Raw genomic sequence first — 14966 nt, 5'->3', positions numbered from 1 at the left:
ATAAATAAATAAATAAAACATGGGAATAAGTTTAACCAAGGAAGTGATCTACAATGAAAGTTACAAAACACTGATTGAAAGAACCTGGAGAAAGACTCAAATATTTCAGAAAGGCCTTCAATGTTCGTGGATGGAAGAACAAACACTTAAAAGAAGTATGTGCACCATGGTCATGCAGTGCCCATGGAGGCCAGAAAAGGGCATCAGATTCCCTAAAACTGGAGTTAGACATGACTGTGAGCCACCATGTGGATGCCAATGCTCTGAACTGATGAACCATCTCTCCCACCCCAAGAACTAATACTTTTTAAATTTATTACCTAACCTATAGAATCAATGTTAAAGCCTACCAAAATACTGAGAGCTTATTCACAGAGTAGAATAACCACTCCTAGAATCTGAGTGAAACTGCAAAAGACCCCAAATAGCCTGAGCAAAAGAACAAAACTTAAGGCATTACCATATCTGACCTCAAAACATACTACAGGAGTCGAGAGAGTTGGCTCATCGGTTCAAAGCACTGCTTTCTCTTGCAGAAGACCCAGGTTCAAATCCCAGCACCCACATGGTGGCTAAAAATCATCCCTAATTCCACATTCAGGGACTCCAATGTCCTCTTCTGTCCTCTGTGGACACTGCTCAACACGGGTGCACTACGTACATGCAGTCTTAACACTCATATACATAAACAAAAAATAAATTTTTTTTAAAAACCTAGAAAGGTGTTCTAGTTTGTTTCTCCATTGCTATGACAAAATACTCTGACCAAGACTAACTTGAGGAAGAAAGGGTTTGTCTTACATCTCCTGGGTCACAGTTCATCATCAAGGAACCCAAGGTAGGACCTCAGGGCAGGAACCTGGAGGCAGGAGCTGGAGCACAAGCCATGGAGAAACGCTGCTTACTGGCTTGCTCCCCTGGCCCATGCTGAACCTGCTTTCTTATACAATATAGGCTCACCTGCCCAGAGTGGCACCACCCACGGTGGGGTGGGCCCTCCAGGCCCTCCCACATCACTCAACATCACTCTCCAATCAAGAAGATGCCCCACAGACATGGCCACATGCCAGTCCAATGGAGGCAATTCCCCAACCGAGGCTCCCTCTACCCAGGTGTGTCAAGTTGACACTAAAGCTATCCAATACAAAAGAATAATAAGCTAAGCTGCATGGCACAAAAATAATAGCTGGTAGGAGAGTGACTTGATGGTACAGTACATCTTTATAATGCACTAGGTCCTAAATTAAATCCCAGCACCACAAAGAAAGGGATTGGGGAGCCAGTGGAACAGAACAGAGATCCCCATATGCACATATCCATACCCAAAGGAAAGAAACCATATATCAAAGATCAACTCAAAATACATCAGACTTAAATGTAAGACCTGAAACTTTAAAGCTTCAGAACATGGCTGTGGGCAGAGTCTGGATATGACCCCAAAAGCCCAAGCAACAGAAGCAAACTTGGCAAATGGGAACACATCAAACTAAAAAGCTATAGCCCAGCAAAGGAAATAACCAACAGAAGGTGAAGATAACCTACAGAAGGAGAGGAAATAGTTACAAGATATTCATCTGCCAGGTGTGGTGGATGTGCCTTTAATCCAAACCCTCAGGAGGCAGAGGCAGAGGCAGGTGGATCTCTTTGAGATCAAGGCCACCCTGGTTCATATCGTGACTTCCAGGTGGACTGTGACTAGGGAGACCCAGTCCGAAAAAAAAAAAAAAAAAAAAAGATTCATCCAAGAACAGATGAATTATAAAATGAATAAGGAACTCAAACTGATCAAAAGCAGAAAAATAAATAATCTGATTAAGATTGGTGAATGACCTGATCAGACACTTCTCAAAAAGAAGATATGTAAATGGACAATAAATGTATGAAAAAGATGCTCAACATCACTAACCATCAAAACCACAATGAGAACAAACTGCTTTCAAAAAAAATGAAAATGAGATAGATTCTTGATGAATTCTCTAGAAACGTCTCAATAAATGCAAAAACAGAAAAAAAGAAAAGACAACCCACAATGAAAGAGCATCTCATCCCAGTTAGAATGCCTGTTATCAAGAAACAGTTAAATTAAACCTGGGTGGTGCACTCCTGTAATCCCAGCACTTGGGAGGCAGAGGTAAGATGAGTTTGAGTTTCAGCCTAAGCTACACAGTGAGACTATGTCTCAATCAATCAATCAATCGATGGATCGATCAATCAATCAACATAAAATAAGGCCAGACATGGTGGAGCACATGTGTAATTTCACACCTTGGGAGTAGAAGCAGGAAGATCTTGAGTTAAGGCCAACTTAGTCCACATAGTGAGACAGTGAGATCTTGTCTCAAAAAAAATGCCATGAAAAAAAAATGCCATGATACACCATAAATAATTTAAATTTTATGTATCATTTTAAATAAATTTAAATTTGAAAACCAGAAAAAGCTAACAAGGATGCAGAAAAAGAAAAAGGCAATTCTCATATACTGTAGGAAGATAAATTAGTATAGCATTAGAGAAAGCAATACAGATGTTCCTCACATAACAAAAACAGGCCCACTGGTGCTATAAGGTATATATCCAAAGGAACTGGAGACATCAACATTCTCATGATTATTTCTTTGTTTAATTTTTCAAGATTTATTTTTACTTTTGTGTATGGAAACATACACATGAGTGCAGGGCCTACAGAGGCCAGAAGAGAGCATCAGAGCCCCTGGAGCTGGAGAGAGAGAGAGAGAGAGAGAGAGAGAGAGAGAAATGTAAAAGATAAAATACTAAATGTGAAGTTACTGATTACACCCACGAAAGTTCAATGCTTCAGTTAGGCACTCAGTGAAGACAACTGGCTTTGTGATATGCTTATCCAAATTTAGTAAGCTCATGGTTCATACCCTACAAAGGAATGATTTCAGGGTAGCTTAGTTACCAACTAAGTTGTCTCGGTATTACATATCTAGAAGCTTTTTTGCTTTGTTTTCTGTCTGTATATAGTGATCCAGAGTATCAGCAAAGAGTATAAACAGTGCTGAATTCTGTAATTGGACAACGGTCCTTACATGGTCAGAATTTTATTATGATATTTTTCTTTCAGAGCATTCCAGTTAATCCTAATTTAGGATCCAAATGTTCCACAAGATATAGGAACAAAGAAGCTTCAGGAAGGCTAGTCAATCTTGTCCCATTTAATCTTTAGGTATTCTCAGCAAGATTAAATATGAATCCAAAAAGGTGTCCAGCTGTGGCTGAAAGCAGAATGTCTGACAGTGGTTGGAGGTGAGGGCTACAGCTACCATCGATGCCCCAGGCAGTGTGCCAAGTGTTCACTCACACACACACACATACACACCCCTTGAGGTGAGAAAATTCTATGAGGAAATATAAAGTGAAATTTTGAATATCATCCCAGCAAAGAATAAAAACCCCACTTTTTGATAGACTACAGTACTAATAGAATACAGTATTAGCATTATTTTTAAAAGGTTTTATTTTTTCTAAATGATAAATCATCATTTTATTCAATATAGTTCATCAGTGATGAAAGTCAGAGGAGCTTTTAGTCATGAATACAGCTAGCACTTATTAACAAGGGCCTGTCTGCCAGACACTGCAGCCGGTACCAAGGGCACCTTAGTATAATGACTACTAAAGCAGTACTTTGTTCTCAGTAAAATGGTGATAGGGTCACAAAAATGTAAAGATTAAAAAAAACAACAACAAAAAAAAAAAAAACAGTGGTTCAAATATTACTTTTCCCATTAGCGAGGCAAGCAACTCAGTTAACCTGTACAAATGTAGGTTAGACATATACATCATATAAGAATTCTTTTAAGGACAATATGTGATGTATAAGCTGGGCATTAAGCTGATGTGAGTTTCCTTCCTCAAACCTGCAGATATACTGACCCTAAAAATTTTCTCACTCCAATATTGTTACCTACCTGAAATTTTTTGATAATTTTTTTTCAACTTTGTGTCATATATCTACGTATGTATATAACTATCCTATCCGTAGAGACCACTTACCGTGTATGCCCTTAAAGGAAAATTTAGGGGTAGGAATGTAGCTCTGAGGTAGAGTCCTGCAACGTTCAAGGTTCTGTGTTTGATCCTCAGCGGAAAGGTGGGAGATTGAAGGGAATAATGTGAATTTCAGCAACACAAAATTTGCTTCAATCAAAAAAATTATGTGCATAAGAACTCAAACTAAAGAAAATCTTGCAGTAGAAATGTTAAAACATTTCATACACAATCAGTATTCTGCCAACCTCACCTAGGACATTGACAGGTAAGCGTTTGCGCCCAGACATCACTCCCGGCTCCAGTCCCTGAGAAAATCCTATTGTCATTGTAAACGTTAGACCTGGCTTCTGTACTGAAGACCCAAACGGAGGATGGCCAGTTACCTTTATTTAAAAAAAAAAAAAAGCGATCTGATCTCGCTCCCGAATGTTACAGGGCCCTGTCCCTAGAGAACATTCTTGAATTCAACATTTTTAATTAGGCTTCTACGTGGAGCAGGAAGGTGGCGAACAGAAGCCAAAAGCTCAAGATGCGGGACTAGGTAAGGCTGCGGGGCCCACCGGCCCTCCGGTTAGTGACTAGAGTGAGCCGGCCCGGCCTGCACCTCCGCAGCCCAGACACACAGCCTCCGCCCTGGCTCTCCACCGAGTTCGGGAGCCCCGGCACCAGGGAAAGCAGCAGCAGTGCGGTGCCACGCCCGACCTCAGGAAGCGAGCACTATGCGCGCGCCCGCCACCTTCCGGCGCAGGCGCCTTGGCTCGCGCTTCCGCTCCACGCTGTCGCCTCCCAGCCGGGCCGCAGCATCTGCCTTTCCGCAGTCCGCGCCTCTTACCGGTGCGCTGACTCCGGCGCCCCAATCCACTGGCTCTCGCCGGCCGCCCCGCGGGGCGCCTCTTCCTCGGCCTCCGCGACCGCCGCGGAAACCCCGACCTCGGCCCCGCCGGGGGCCTCCGTCCCCGCCGCCTTTCGCCAGCGCCGCCGCTGCTCCGGCCCGTTCCCTGTCCCGGGCCGCCGCCCCCGGCTGCCCCGAGGTCCGCGCTCCGCCTGCATGTTGCCGCCGCCGGCGGTGCTGAGCGCGGGAGTGGACCGCCGCGGAGACGCCCTGGCCCCACCGGAAACGGGCCTCTCGGCAGCCGGGAGCGCAGGCCCGGGGGGCGGCCCGGCGGCGAGGAGAGGGGCGGGGCGCCGGCTGCCACCTGCCGGGAACCGGCTGAGCCCTGGCCCGGCGCAGGAGAGCAGGGTGGCGGATGCAGAAGTGATCAGCAAAACGACGACCATAGGAACCCCCTTTGTATGATAGCTCCTAATTCAAAGGTGTATTTGCATACCACAGAGCCTGAGATTGCCAATGAGTGTTTTACTTCACCTCCTAATTTGAAGAATGGCTATCATTTTAGAAGGTGTGGATGTAGGAACAGGTGTGGGCTGCAGCCTCAGATGGGTAAAAGAGGAAGGCAAAACTGATGGAAAAGTGGGTGCTTGGAAATCTTGACGAGAACCTGTAGACTGCTGTAGTTCACACTGAGCACTTGATTCTCATAGGTACTATGGTTACCCTTATTTTGCAATAACAGCCCCAGAGAAGATAACTCTCCTAGCGCGACTTGGTTAGGCTGTGACGGAACTGGCATCCTATTTGAGGTATTCTCATTCCAGGGAGAAGGGTAGAAGGAAAGTTGGTCATACAAACGCATGGGGGAGCTGGGGATGTAGCTCAGTGGTAGACCTCTAGGTTCCATACAGGAGCTCTGGCTAACTGTGTCTTAGAGAAACTACATGAACATAATGAAAGCAAAGGAAGAAACGGGGACCTGGCGAAGAAGTGTCAGCTTCCTTCCCAGTCCTTTATGGCCCTTTCTTGTGTCCAAACATGGCTCACACTTCATAACTTCTGATTGTGCATAGAACTATATACAGGCAGTAATGTGTTCTGAATTTGAAAGAGATTGACCCTACCAGGAACCATCTGACTCAGAAGGGAGATAATTCTATGAACATGATTATGCCATGGTGTGCCGAATGCAGAGAGAGCTTCAGGGTCAAGGCTGGAGGTGTGCTTTTCAGGAGAAATAGGCCCCTGAGTGTAAAGCTTGATAATTGAACAGGAGTTGGCCCAGCTAGTAAGTGAGAGGGAGTAGGAGAGCTTGCAAGGAGGGAAGCCTTTCGTTTGTCAGTCTGATAGCCAATCTGAAATTGTTATCACTTGGAGAGCACTTCACACCCTCAACCACTGCTTTTCCCGTATTTTCCCTTCAATTGAATTTAGAGCAGCCCCGTGACCTGAGCTAGTGTGCTCGGTTTTCAGCCCTGATGCTGGAGAGATGGAGACAGGTAGATTCCTAGAGCTAGGTAGTCCACCTAGGCAAATGGATGAACTCCAGGTTCAGTGAGTGACCCTGTCTCAAAAATTAACCATAAGCAAGATGATCTTTTAATTTTTTCATATGCTGGAATCTGCTGGATAAATAGAGACATAGGAGCAAAAGTGAGTTCAGGCCACTTCTGTTCTTTGTAACCTGCTTTGCCTTTATTAGGAATACAATGGAAACACATTTTAAATTTCTATACAATTTTTAGTTTTAAACTTTAAATAGTTGTTCATCATGTAAACATGCTACCAGGTTTATTTTTCCCTAGTCCATGACCATGGAGCTTATAGGTTCTCATTACTTGATGAAAAGTAAATATTGCAATAGTTCTAAAACAACAAAATCATTGCCCCTTTGCAAATATATAGTTCCCAGCACAAGCACGTCTTCCTGCTTCTTCTCTTTGTAAGAAGGCATTTTTTTATAGTTTTGCTTGTTTCTTACACTTGGTATATGAAAAAGAAAACTAGAAAGCACTAGTCAGAGTTCTCAAAAAGAAGTTCCCTTGTTTTACTTTTCATTTTGACACAGCATGTCACTACATTGTTCTGGCTGGCCCAGACAGATATTGAACTTCCAGTCCTTCTCTAAGCTTCCTAACTACCAGGGATTTCAGGCCCACACCTCTAGGCCAAGCTTCAAAAGGAAATCTTTTTATTTTAAAATATTTATTTTATGTGTATGAATATTTTGCCTACAAGTATATAAGTGCACCCTCATCATGCAAGGCCCACGGAGGCCACAAAAGGCTATCAGATCCCTTGGAACTGGAGTTACAGATGGTTGTTAGCTGCCATGTGAGTACTGGGAATAGAACCCAGGTCCTCTGCAATAGTAGCCAGTGCTCTTAACCACTAAGCCATCTCTCCAACCCAAGGAAATCTTTTTTATTTTAAAATATTTTATATGTATGAGTATATTGCCTTGTGTGTAAGTTCACTTGTGTTATGCAATACCCATGAAAGTCAGAACATGGTGTCTGATCCCCTGGAACTGGAGATGGTTGGTAGCCAACATGTGGGTGCTGGGAATCAAACCCTGGTCCTCTGCAAGAATAGCCAGTGCTCTTAACCTCTGAGCTATCTCTCCAGCCCCAGAAATTTTTTTATTCTGCATCTACTACTAATGGGTACTCACAGACTACAAAGAGTGGAAATTTAGCATGCGCTATTTTCTCAGCCCCACATCAACAGCCTGCATTCTGCTGAAGATGAAGGAACGTGAACAGCCTACCAGGTTATTATGGCACATTAAGGAGCTTCAAAGGCTAGGATCAGGGTTAGAAAACTTCCCAGAGTGGGTACAGCCAGTTCCTAAAATACAGAAGAATACAGACTTGATGCCTCCTTCCCTCCTCACTCTCAGCTGTTTACCAGGCTTTTATTTCATGAAGAAACAGAAGCCATCAGAAAATAATTTCCAACTTGAGCTGGTATCTACACCCATACACTTTGTCTTCCCTCAGGTGACTATTGTAAAGCCTCTGCTCCAGTCCCAGGCAATTTTATCTGTTACCACATTAGAGCCTATGCCTGTTCACTTACCTGGGACGTCTCTCCAGCAACAATCCTCACTCCTTCCTGTATGTCAGCTTTTACTTTCGAATGCACCATCCTCACTAATGGGAAAGCATGGCATATTTCCACCTTTCTTTAAAAAGGAGAAATAACTCTTAGTCTTACATCCTCATCTGGTTTCAGCTCCATTTTTGTACCAGCGTACATAGCAAAGCTCCTCCAAAGAGTCCCAGTAGCACCATCTCCTCCCAGTGTTCTCTTCCTAGGCCCTCTTCTGCTCTGTAGGCTTTCATACCCACTACAGTCCCAAACACAACTTACCCAAATTCATTATGATCTTGGAACCAAATCCAGGCTCAGGGCTCAGTCCTAATCTTGACATATCAGCCTCATTTGATACAGTGAGTGGGTCTCATTGTTGTCCTTAGGAATGCAAAAATAAATATATAATCCTTGCTTTTACTTCTGTTGGTAAGACTTTGGTAACAACTAAGGACTTCTGGACTTTCAGATTTTCCCATAAGTCTATTTGTGGCAATACTTGCAAGATATTTTCTGTCACGACACATGTAGAAAATGTTTTTTTATCAGAATTCTTGGAATACCACACAAGAGCACTCCCAACAGAAGTGAACCCCCACTTACCAGCCCCAAGACTTTGAGACACAGTACACACATTAAGTGGCTTCATTTTTGGTCTCCAAGAAAAACAGTCTCACCTGTTTTTCTGTCTTACAGTTGAAAAGTACAGCCATTTAACATCCTCAGGAATAGACAATTCTGCCCCATGAATTTGATCTGAAGGCTCAGCTTCATTCTTGGATCCTCTTTAAAACTGAAAAAGATTAACTCCTTCAGCTCAAGCAATACTCTCTCTTTTTGTTCTTCTGAGGCCCTGGGAAACAGTGTTTCAAAAGCCTGCTCCAGATACTTACTTCAGAGACAATTAAAAGTTATTTCTTGCTTGAAATGAATCTTTGGACAGCATTTCTACTTTACCAATCAAAAGAGGTTAGATATGTATTACTTAAACTCACAAAAAAAAGGCAAGCCCAGAATTTCCCTTACTCATACATTTCTTCAACAGAACTTCTCCCTGAAACCTGACCCACTGTGACCACATGTGTTTTAAGCCTGCTTCTTGATTTGTTCTTGATAAGAAGATTAAAAGTAGCCTTCCTGCTCTTTATGACAACATGAGCTGGTGGTGATAATCCAGTGTCAATGGATTGTAGACTCTCTTAAAGTTTTCCACTGTGGTTACTATAGAAACAAGGAAACAGCAAGAACAGGTTCAGGCATAAAATTTCTCAGGAAAATGGGATTTAATCAAGGCTTACTTTATGCAGACCTTCAGAAGTCAAGGTCACTAGACAGATTCATTTGGTACACAGTGTTACTTTTTCAGTGTTGTGTTGTTTTGCTTCCTCTGTAATTTATTGACAACAAAGAACGGGCACAGACTGCCACTGTTAGGAACAGAGGCATTAATTACCTGGGATTCTTTGGCTCAGTGATAGAAATTAAACTTAGTCAACTACCACTCTATGCTGATGCTGGCACCGTAGAAATAAAAACTCTCTTCACAGTGGTTGAAAAGAGGGGAAAACTTCTAGGGTCTGGATAATCAAGGCAGAGCTCAGGAGTCCCACATCCAGATTCCGTTTCTTCATTTGGCTCTGCAGTTCTCTTTCACTAAAATAACAGTTGCTTTCCTTAAACAGAATCTTTTACTTAAAAGTAAGTTTCTTAAAGTTTTTTTTTAATGTCTATTTGTGCACCATATGTGTGCAATATCCACACACATGGTGTGGAGGCCAGAGAAGGGCATTGGATTCTCCCTGGAACTGGAGTTAAGGATGATTGTCAGCCACCATATGGGTGTTGGGAACTGAACTCAGGTCCTCTAAAGAGCAGCCACTGCTCTTAACCACTGAGCCATCTCTTCAGCCCAAGTAAAAAAATTCCTAATGATTCAAGAAATCTATTGTGGAAAACTATCATGCTCAGTTATGTTACAAATAAATAAATCAGTCCCAGAGCCTACCTCATGTCCCAAAAGCCATTGACCATGGAGAATAAAGAGGAAAATCAGTCTCAAAAAATTATGAAGAAAGAACAAAGAATAGAGGGAAGCTAACAGAATGTTTTGTTAATTTCAAATGAGAAAAATTTTTAAACCTCAAATATCCTGAAAAGCAGAAGGAATCCAAACGTTACCCTGCATTTCAAATGTACCACCTTTGTAAGATGTGGTTTCCCCTTTCTAGGAAGTTCAGAAATTACTGTTGGACTTGTAACTTAACATGAATTTCATACATCAACAGCATCAATTAATTAGAAATGTGGTATTGTAAGTCCCACCTCCTGCAATTCCAGGAGACCATCCAGGAAATTCATACCATGTTAAATTTGGGGAAGTACTGATTCTAGTTGATGCTAGTCATTTGTAAGGTCTCCAGGTAATGGCAATACTGCCCCCTTAGTCACCTCATTTCACCTGGCAGGCCTGGCCTGTGGTTTTTCCACTGTGGCTTTATGTGAGAATCACCTGAGAAATTTCAAAATGAACTACTCAACTGTCTCCTGCATAGACTCGGAGTTAACAAGCCTGGAGGAACTCCAGATGTTAGTCCTTTTTTTAAATATTTTATTATTTTTATTTTTTATATATGAATGTATTGCCTGCGTGTATGTGAGTGCACTCTAATTCCCAGAGCTTTTATAAATTCTACTTTCTAATAAAATTAATTGAAAAAATTAAATCTTTCATTTATTTCTACTTTTAAGAATTGACTAGAAAACTTCAGTCCTATCATGTTACTACTTTTCTGCAGACAAATGCTCCCAACACCGAGATGTTAGGGTTACCTTCGGGATAGATGGAGAGTTTGGAAATAGCCCTCCCAGAGAGAGATCCCTCCCTCAAAGTTTGACCTGTCCCTCCTACTACCAGCCCCTCCAGTTCCACCTGTCACCTCACGGGTTCTGGTACTGCATGCGACCACTGTTTTGTTTCTTTCCAGGCCTCCTCTGTTGCCCTCCAGCTTACAAACAAGCTTTTCTCTCTGGGTCTGGGTCTGAATCCTCATTTTCTTCTCTCCTTTCTCAACCATTACTCAGTTTTTGCCAAACTGATGTCCACTGATTCTTCAAATCTCAGTTTAGACTCTTGGTCTCTTGCTCAGGGCATGTTCCCCCACCTCTTCCCAAATGGGTGAGATAACCCTAACTCACTTTCATTGCTTGTTTATATCCCCAGCATTCACTCTGTCACATAATAGATGTCCAGTGGATATTTAGTAGGGGAAGATGAAATGAAAAAGGAACTTCTGAAGACCTTTTCTTGCATTGGGCATCTTAACACTGACAAATGAGAAGCAATGTGTAATGGCATTTGCCTACAGACTTGCAATACACAGAGGAAACGACCTTTTCTGGTGTTGGGACATCTCTGCCTACTGACCTGGCATCCTTGGGATTTACTTTGATGATGATTAGGATGTCAACATAGAGGAGTTACAGGCAAAAAGTAACAGGAAACAGAACTACTGTGTCAAAAGCCACAGAGTGTAAAGAGGCTGATAAAAGAAATATTTGTAAGTAAATATGTTTTAAAATGTAGAAAAGGATGTGAGATCAGAAAGCTAGGAGATTTTGGTATGTGGTACAAGATAATATCATCCATTTAAGTCCATACTGAATTTGAGGTATTAGGAAAACACCCATAATTATAGTTGAAAATATTTTTTAAAAAACAAGAAAATGAATAGCACGTCATAATGTGCCATGTTTCTGTCCATTGCTGTTAAAACTGGGCAGAACAAGAAGTGCCCACAGGGCATACTGTGGGAGTCATCAAAAACATACTTCTCAATGGCCATGGTGGCTGAAGCCTGTACTTCCAGCCTGAGGAGACTGAGGCAGGAGGTTAGTGAGTTGGAGGCCAGCCTAGGCTACCTAGTGAGACTCTGTCTCAAATGAAAGCAAACAGCAAAAGAAAACAATAGTAACAAAAACGTTTCTTCTTTATCCCCTAATGAATGTCAAGGTGTCTGGAATTCTGTGTGTATAAAATGATATTTGTTAAACATCATCAAATATGTCTAAATGGAAAGAAAATAGTACCAATAGTAACCTCTAAAAAAGGAGGATTGAGAGCTTGGAGATCAGAGTTGGGAAATAGATCTACTCCCTTCCAAATGCCCTTTTGTACTCACTGAAATCTTTGTCATACATGCAGACTTTCAATTTGCAAAAGAATATTTTTTTTTAGTTATAAAAGTTTAAATTTCTCAAAAGTATATTATTAAATATAGCACACCCATTAAGTAGAATCGTGTACATTCATTAAGATGAAAAATTATATATACATTATAGTCAAACAAAATTAAATGTGAACATTAAAAGTGCATATTGATGTATAGTATACGGTGAGTTCCAGGTCAGCCTGGACTACATAGCAAGACTCTTTTTCAATATTAGTTCTTTATTTTTTTCAATTTTTTAAAAAATTTTTTAGAAGAAGCATTTCATTACAGCCTTAACATACTCAATAACAGTTTTCAGAGCAAAGGTACATCTCTTTCAAAAGTGACTATAAAATTTTTAGGTTCACAGTTGAATTAATACAGTTATACAATATTGAACTCAGTATAAGCCCTGTAAGACATAAAATTGAATGAGTTTTTAACCTTATAAAAGATCTCCATTTCATTTTAAAATATACTGTTTCTTACAGAAAGACTCATTGTTTTTTGCTAATAACACTGAGATATTGGTGCATGCATCCCTAATCTGTATGTATCTGATTATTACTATTCAAAATCAGTTGCACTCAGATCTTTGGCACTTGTGTATATCTGTAAAGTCATCAGGTAGATTTCGATGGTAATGTTTATCACCTCTACTAATTAACATGTTGTAAATTTTTATGCTTCCTCCTCAAATATAAATCATTCTTAAAAATTTGTTGATTGTGTGTGTGTGTGTGTATCACACAGAACATCTAAAACCATCTTATTCAACTATACACCCACTTCCCAGATGGCATCCCCCGATAGCCTCCCTCCACCCACTGGAGCCCTTATACTCTGTTATCCCTGCTACTGTCTACTGTGCTGTCGGCACCCCCAGACGTTCCCCACTACTTATCCATCTGGTAAATCTAGTCAGCCTATCTAGAGGTCTTTGTTTTGGGAAGGTCAGCTGTTCCTCATCTAACAGCAATCAGTTGTCAATATTCTTTCACATAAGACTGTGGTCTACTGTTCATTTTCCCAGTTCTATGCTGAGTTACTATCTGGAAGTCCCTTGGGCCACCCTGGCCAACAACTCAAAAGAAGGTATCACCTATCTGGCATTGTTGCTTGTTATGTAGCCTTTAGCTATATATATGGACTCTTTAGAAATTATATTGGCCCCTTTAATCTTTGGTTATACTTTCCCCTTGGGTGTTTAAGGCCATACAGTTGGCCTAGATAAACCAATATATTTTTACTCTTAAGGCCATTTGAGGATCTGTTCCTCAGGGGTCACATGGGCTTGAGAGGAGCCCCTGGCTCCTTTCTTTTACCAGTTCCACCTATGTGAAGATAAGTCAAAGGTCCTGCTTGACCATGGCTGGCTTCGCTTGGAAGCATGGAGAAAATGATTCCTCTGTGTTGACCCTCCTCTTTGTAGACTGGACACTGGTTCAAGTCCATCTGGTAGGGTCTCCTTGGCCTCCTTGATCAAGAGGACAGGTGACCCACCATAATTACAGGACATTTTCAGAGATGCTCATAGTTGGAACTAGTTGGCCTAGGAGGGCGTGGAGCAAAAACTGTCCTTCATGTCCCTCTGACCAAATTAGTATAGGCCTCAAAGTATGTCTGTTAAACATCCAAGAACGTTAGTTCCACCAGTCTGAGACTTTTAATTACTGGGTGCCATGTCGATAAATCTTGGGCAAAGACCAACTGTTCTCAGATAACCCTTGCCTACACATATATTTCTTCATCTGGTATGCATAATTTGTCAGTACGTTGTTGGACTAATATGGTTCCCTCTGGTTTTTAAAACTAGCTAGGCATTATTTACCTCTCGCATTATCTCACCCCTCCATCATGGTTTCCCCAGTTAAGGTGCCCCCATTTTTCCCATTTCTCCCTTAATAATGCCCTTCTCCTATGGTCCTACCTCTCTTGAGCTCCTTCTTCCCCTTTATCCCCTAAGTTCCTTGTATACCCATCCCTCCCCTCCCTCAAACTAACCCAATTTTTATCCATATCTCCCTTATTAAGGCCTGTTTCCTACTGTTCTTCTCTTTCAGGTTCTTTCTTTTCCTTTACCTCCCTGTTTCCTTTCCCTTATCCTGGTTCCTGTAGTTATGTCTGGATACATACTCACTTATCCAGATTTGGTTCTAGGATACACATATGAGGGAGAACATATGTCGATTTTTTTTCTGGATGTATGTTACTTCACTTAGTATAAGAGTTTCTAGTTCCATCCATTTACCTGCAAATTTCATGATTTCATCTTTCTTTACTGCTGAGTAAAACTCCATCGTATAAATGAACCACATTTTCATTATCCACTCATCAATTGAGGGGCACTTAGGTTGCTTCTATCTCTTAGCTATTGTGAAAATAGCAGCAACAAACATTGATGTACAAGTGTCTCTGCAATAGGATGAGTTCTTTGGGTATATGCCAAAGAATGGTATAACTGGGTCAAATGGTAGGTTCATTTATAGTTTTTTAAGAGTTCTCCACACTGCTTTCCATAGGGGTTGAATAAGTTTGCAGCCCCACCAGCAGTTGATGAGTGTTCACCTTTCCCCATATCCTCTCCAACATTTGGTACCATTTGTTCCCTTGATCTTAGCCAGTCTGACCGGGGTAAGATGAAATCTTAAAGTGGTTTTAATTTGCATTTCCCTAATTATTACAGATGTTGAACATCTTTTAAGATGCTTCTTAGCCGTCTTTACTTCTTCTTTTGAGAATTCTCTGTTCGACTCCTTAGGCTATCTTTTAACTGGGTTACTTCTTGTCTTGATTTTCTGCTTTTTGAGTTC

The 14966-nt window shown here is 41.4% G+C and overlaps 2 protein-coding genes across 2 annotated transcripts in view; one reads left to right on the top strand and one right to left on the bottom strand.

Annotated features, from left to right (window-relative positions):
- Positions 1–5185, bottom strand: part of Aven (apoptosis and caspase activation inhibitor) — a 178866-nt gene extending 173681 nt beyond the window's left edge. The window contains 2 exon segments of the mRNA XM_008841148.3: positions 4850–5013; positions 5016–5185. Of these exon segments, the coding sequence (XP_008839370.2) occupies positions 4850–5013; positions 5016–5067 (216 nt within the window). The 5' untranslated portion in view covers positions 5068–5185.
- The window catches only part of Chrm5 (cholinergic receptor muscarinic 5), a 75579-nt gene that overhangs the window by 52090 nt on the left and 8523 nt on the right, over positions 1–14966 (top strand). The gene's annotated exons all lie outside the window — the stretch shown is intronic.

The sequence above is a fragment of the Nannospalax galili genome, unplaced genomic scaffold (assembly GCF_000622305.1).
Source record: "Nannospalax galili isolate Female #2095 unplaced genomic scaffold, S.galili_v1.0 scaffold999, whole genome shotgun sequence".
In the NCBI taxonomy this organism is placed as follows: domain Eukaryota; kingdom Metazoa; phylum Chordata; class Mammalia; order Rodentia; family Spalacidae; genus Nannospalax; species Nannospalax galili.
The sequence above is the reverse complement of the archived record's forward strand: the minus strand, read 5'-3'. Positions and strand labels throughout refer to the sequence as shown.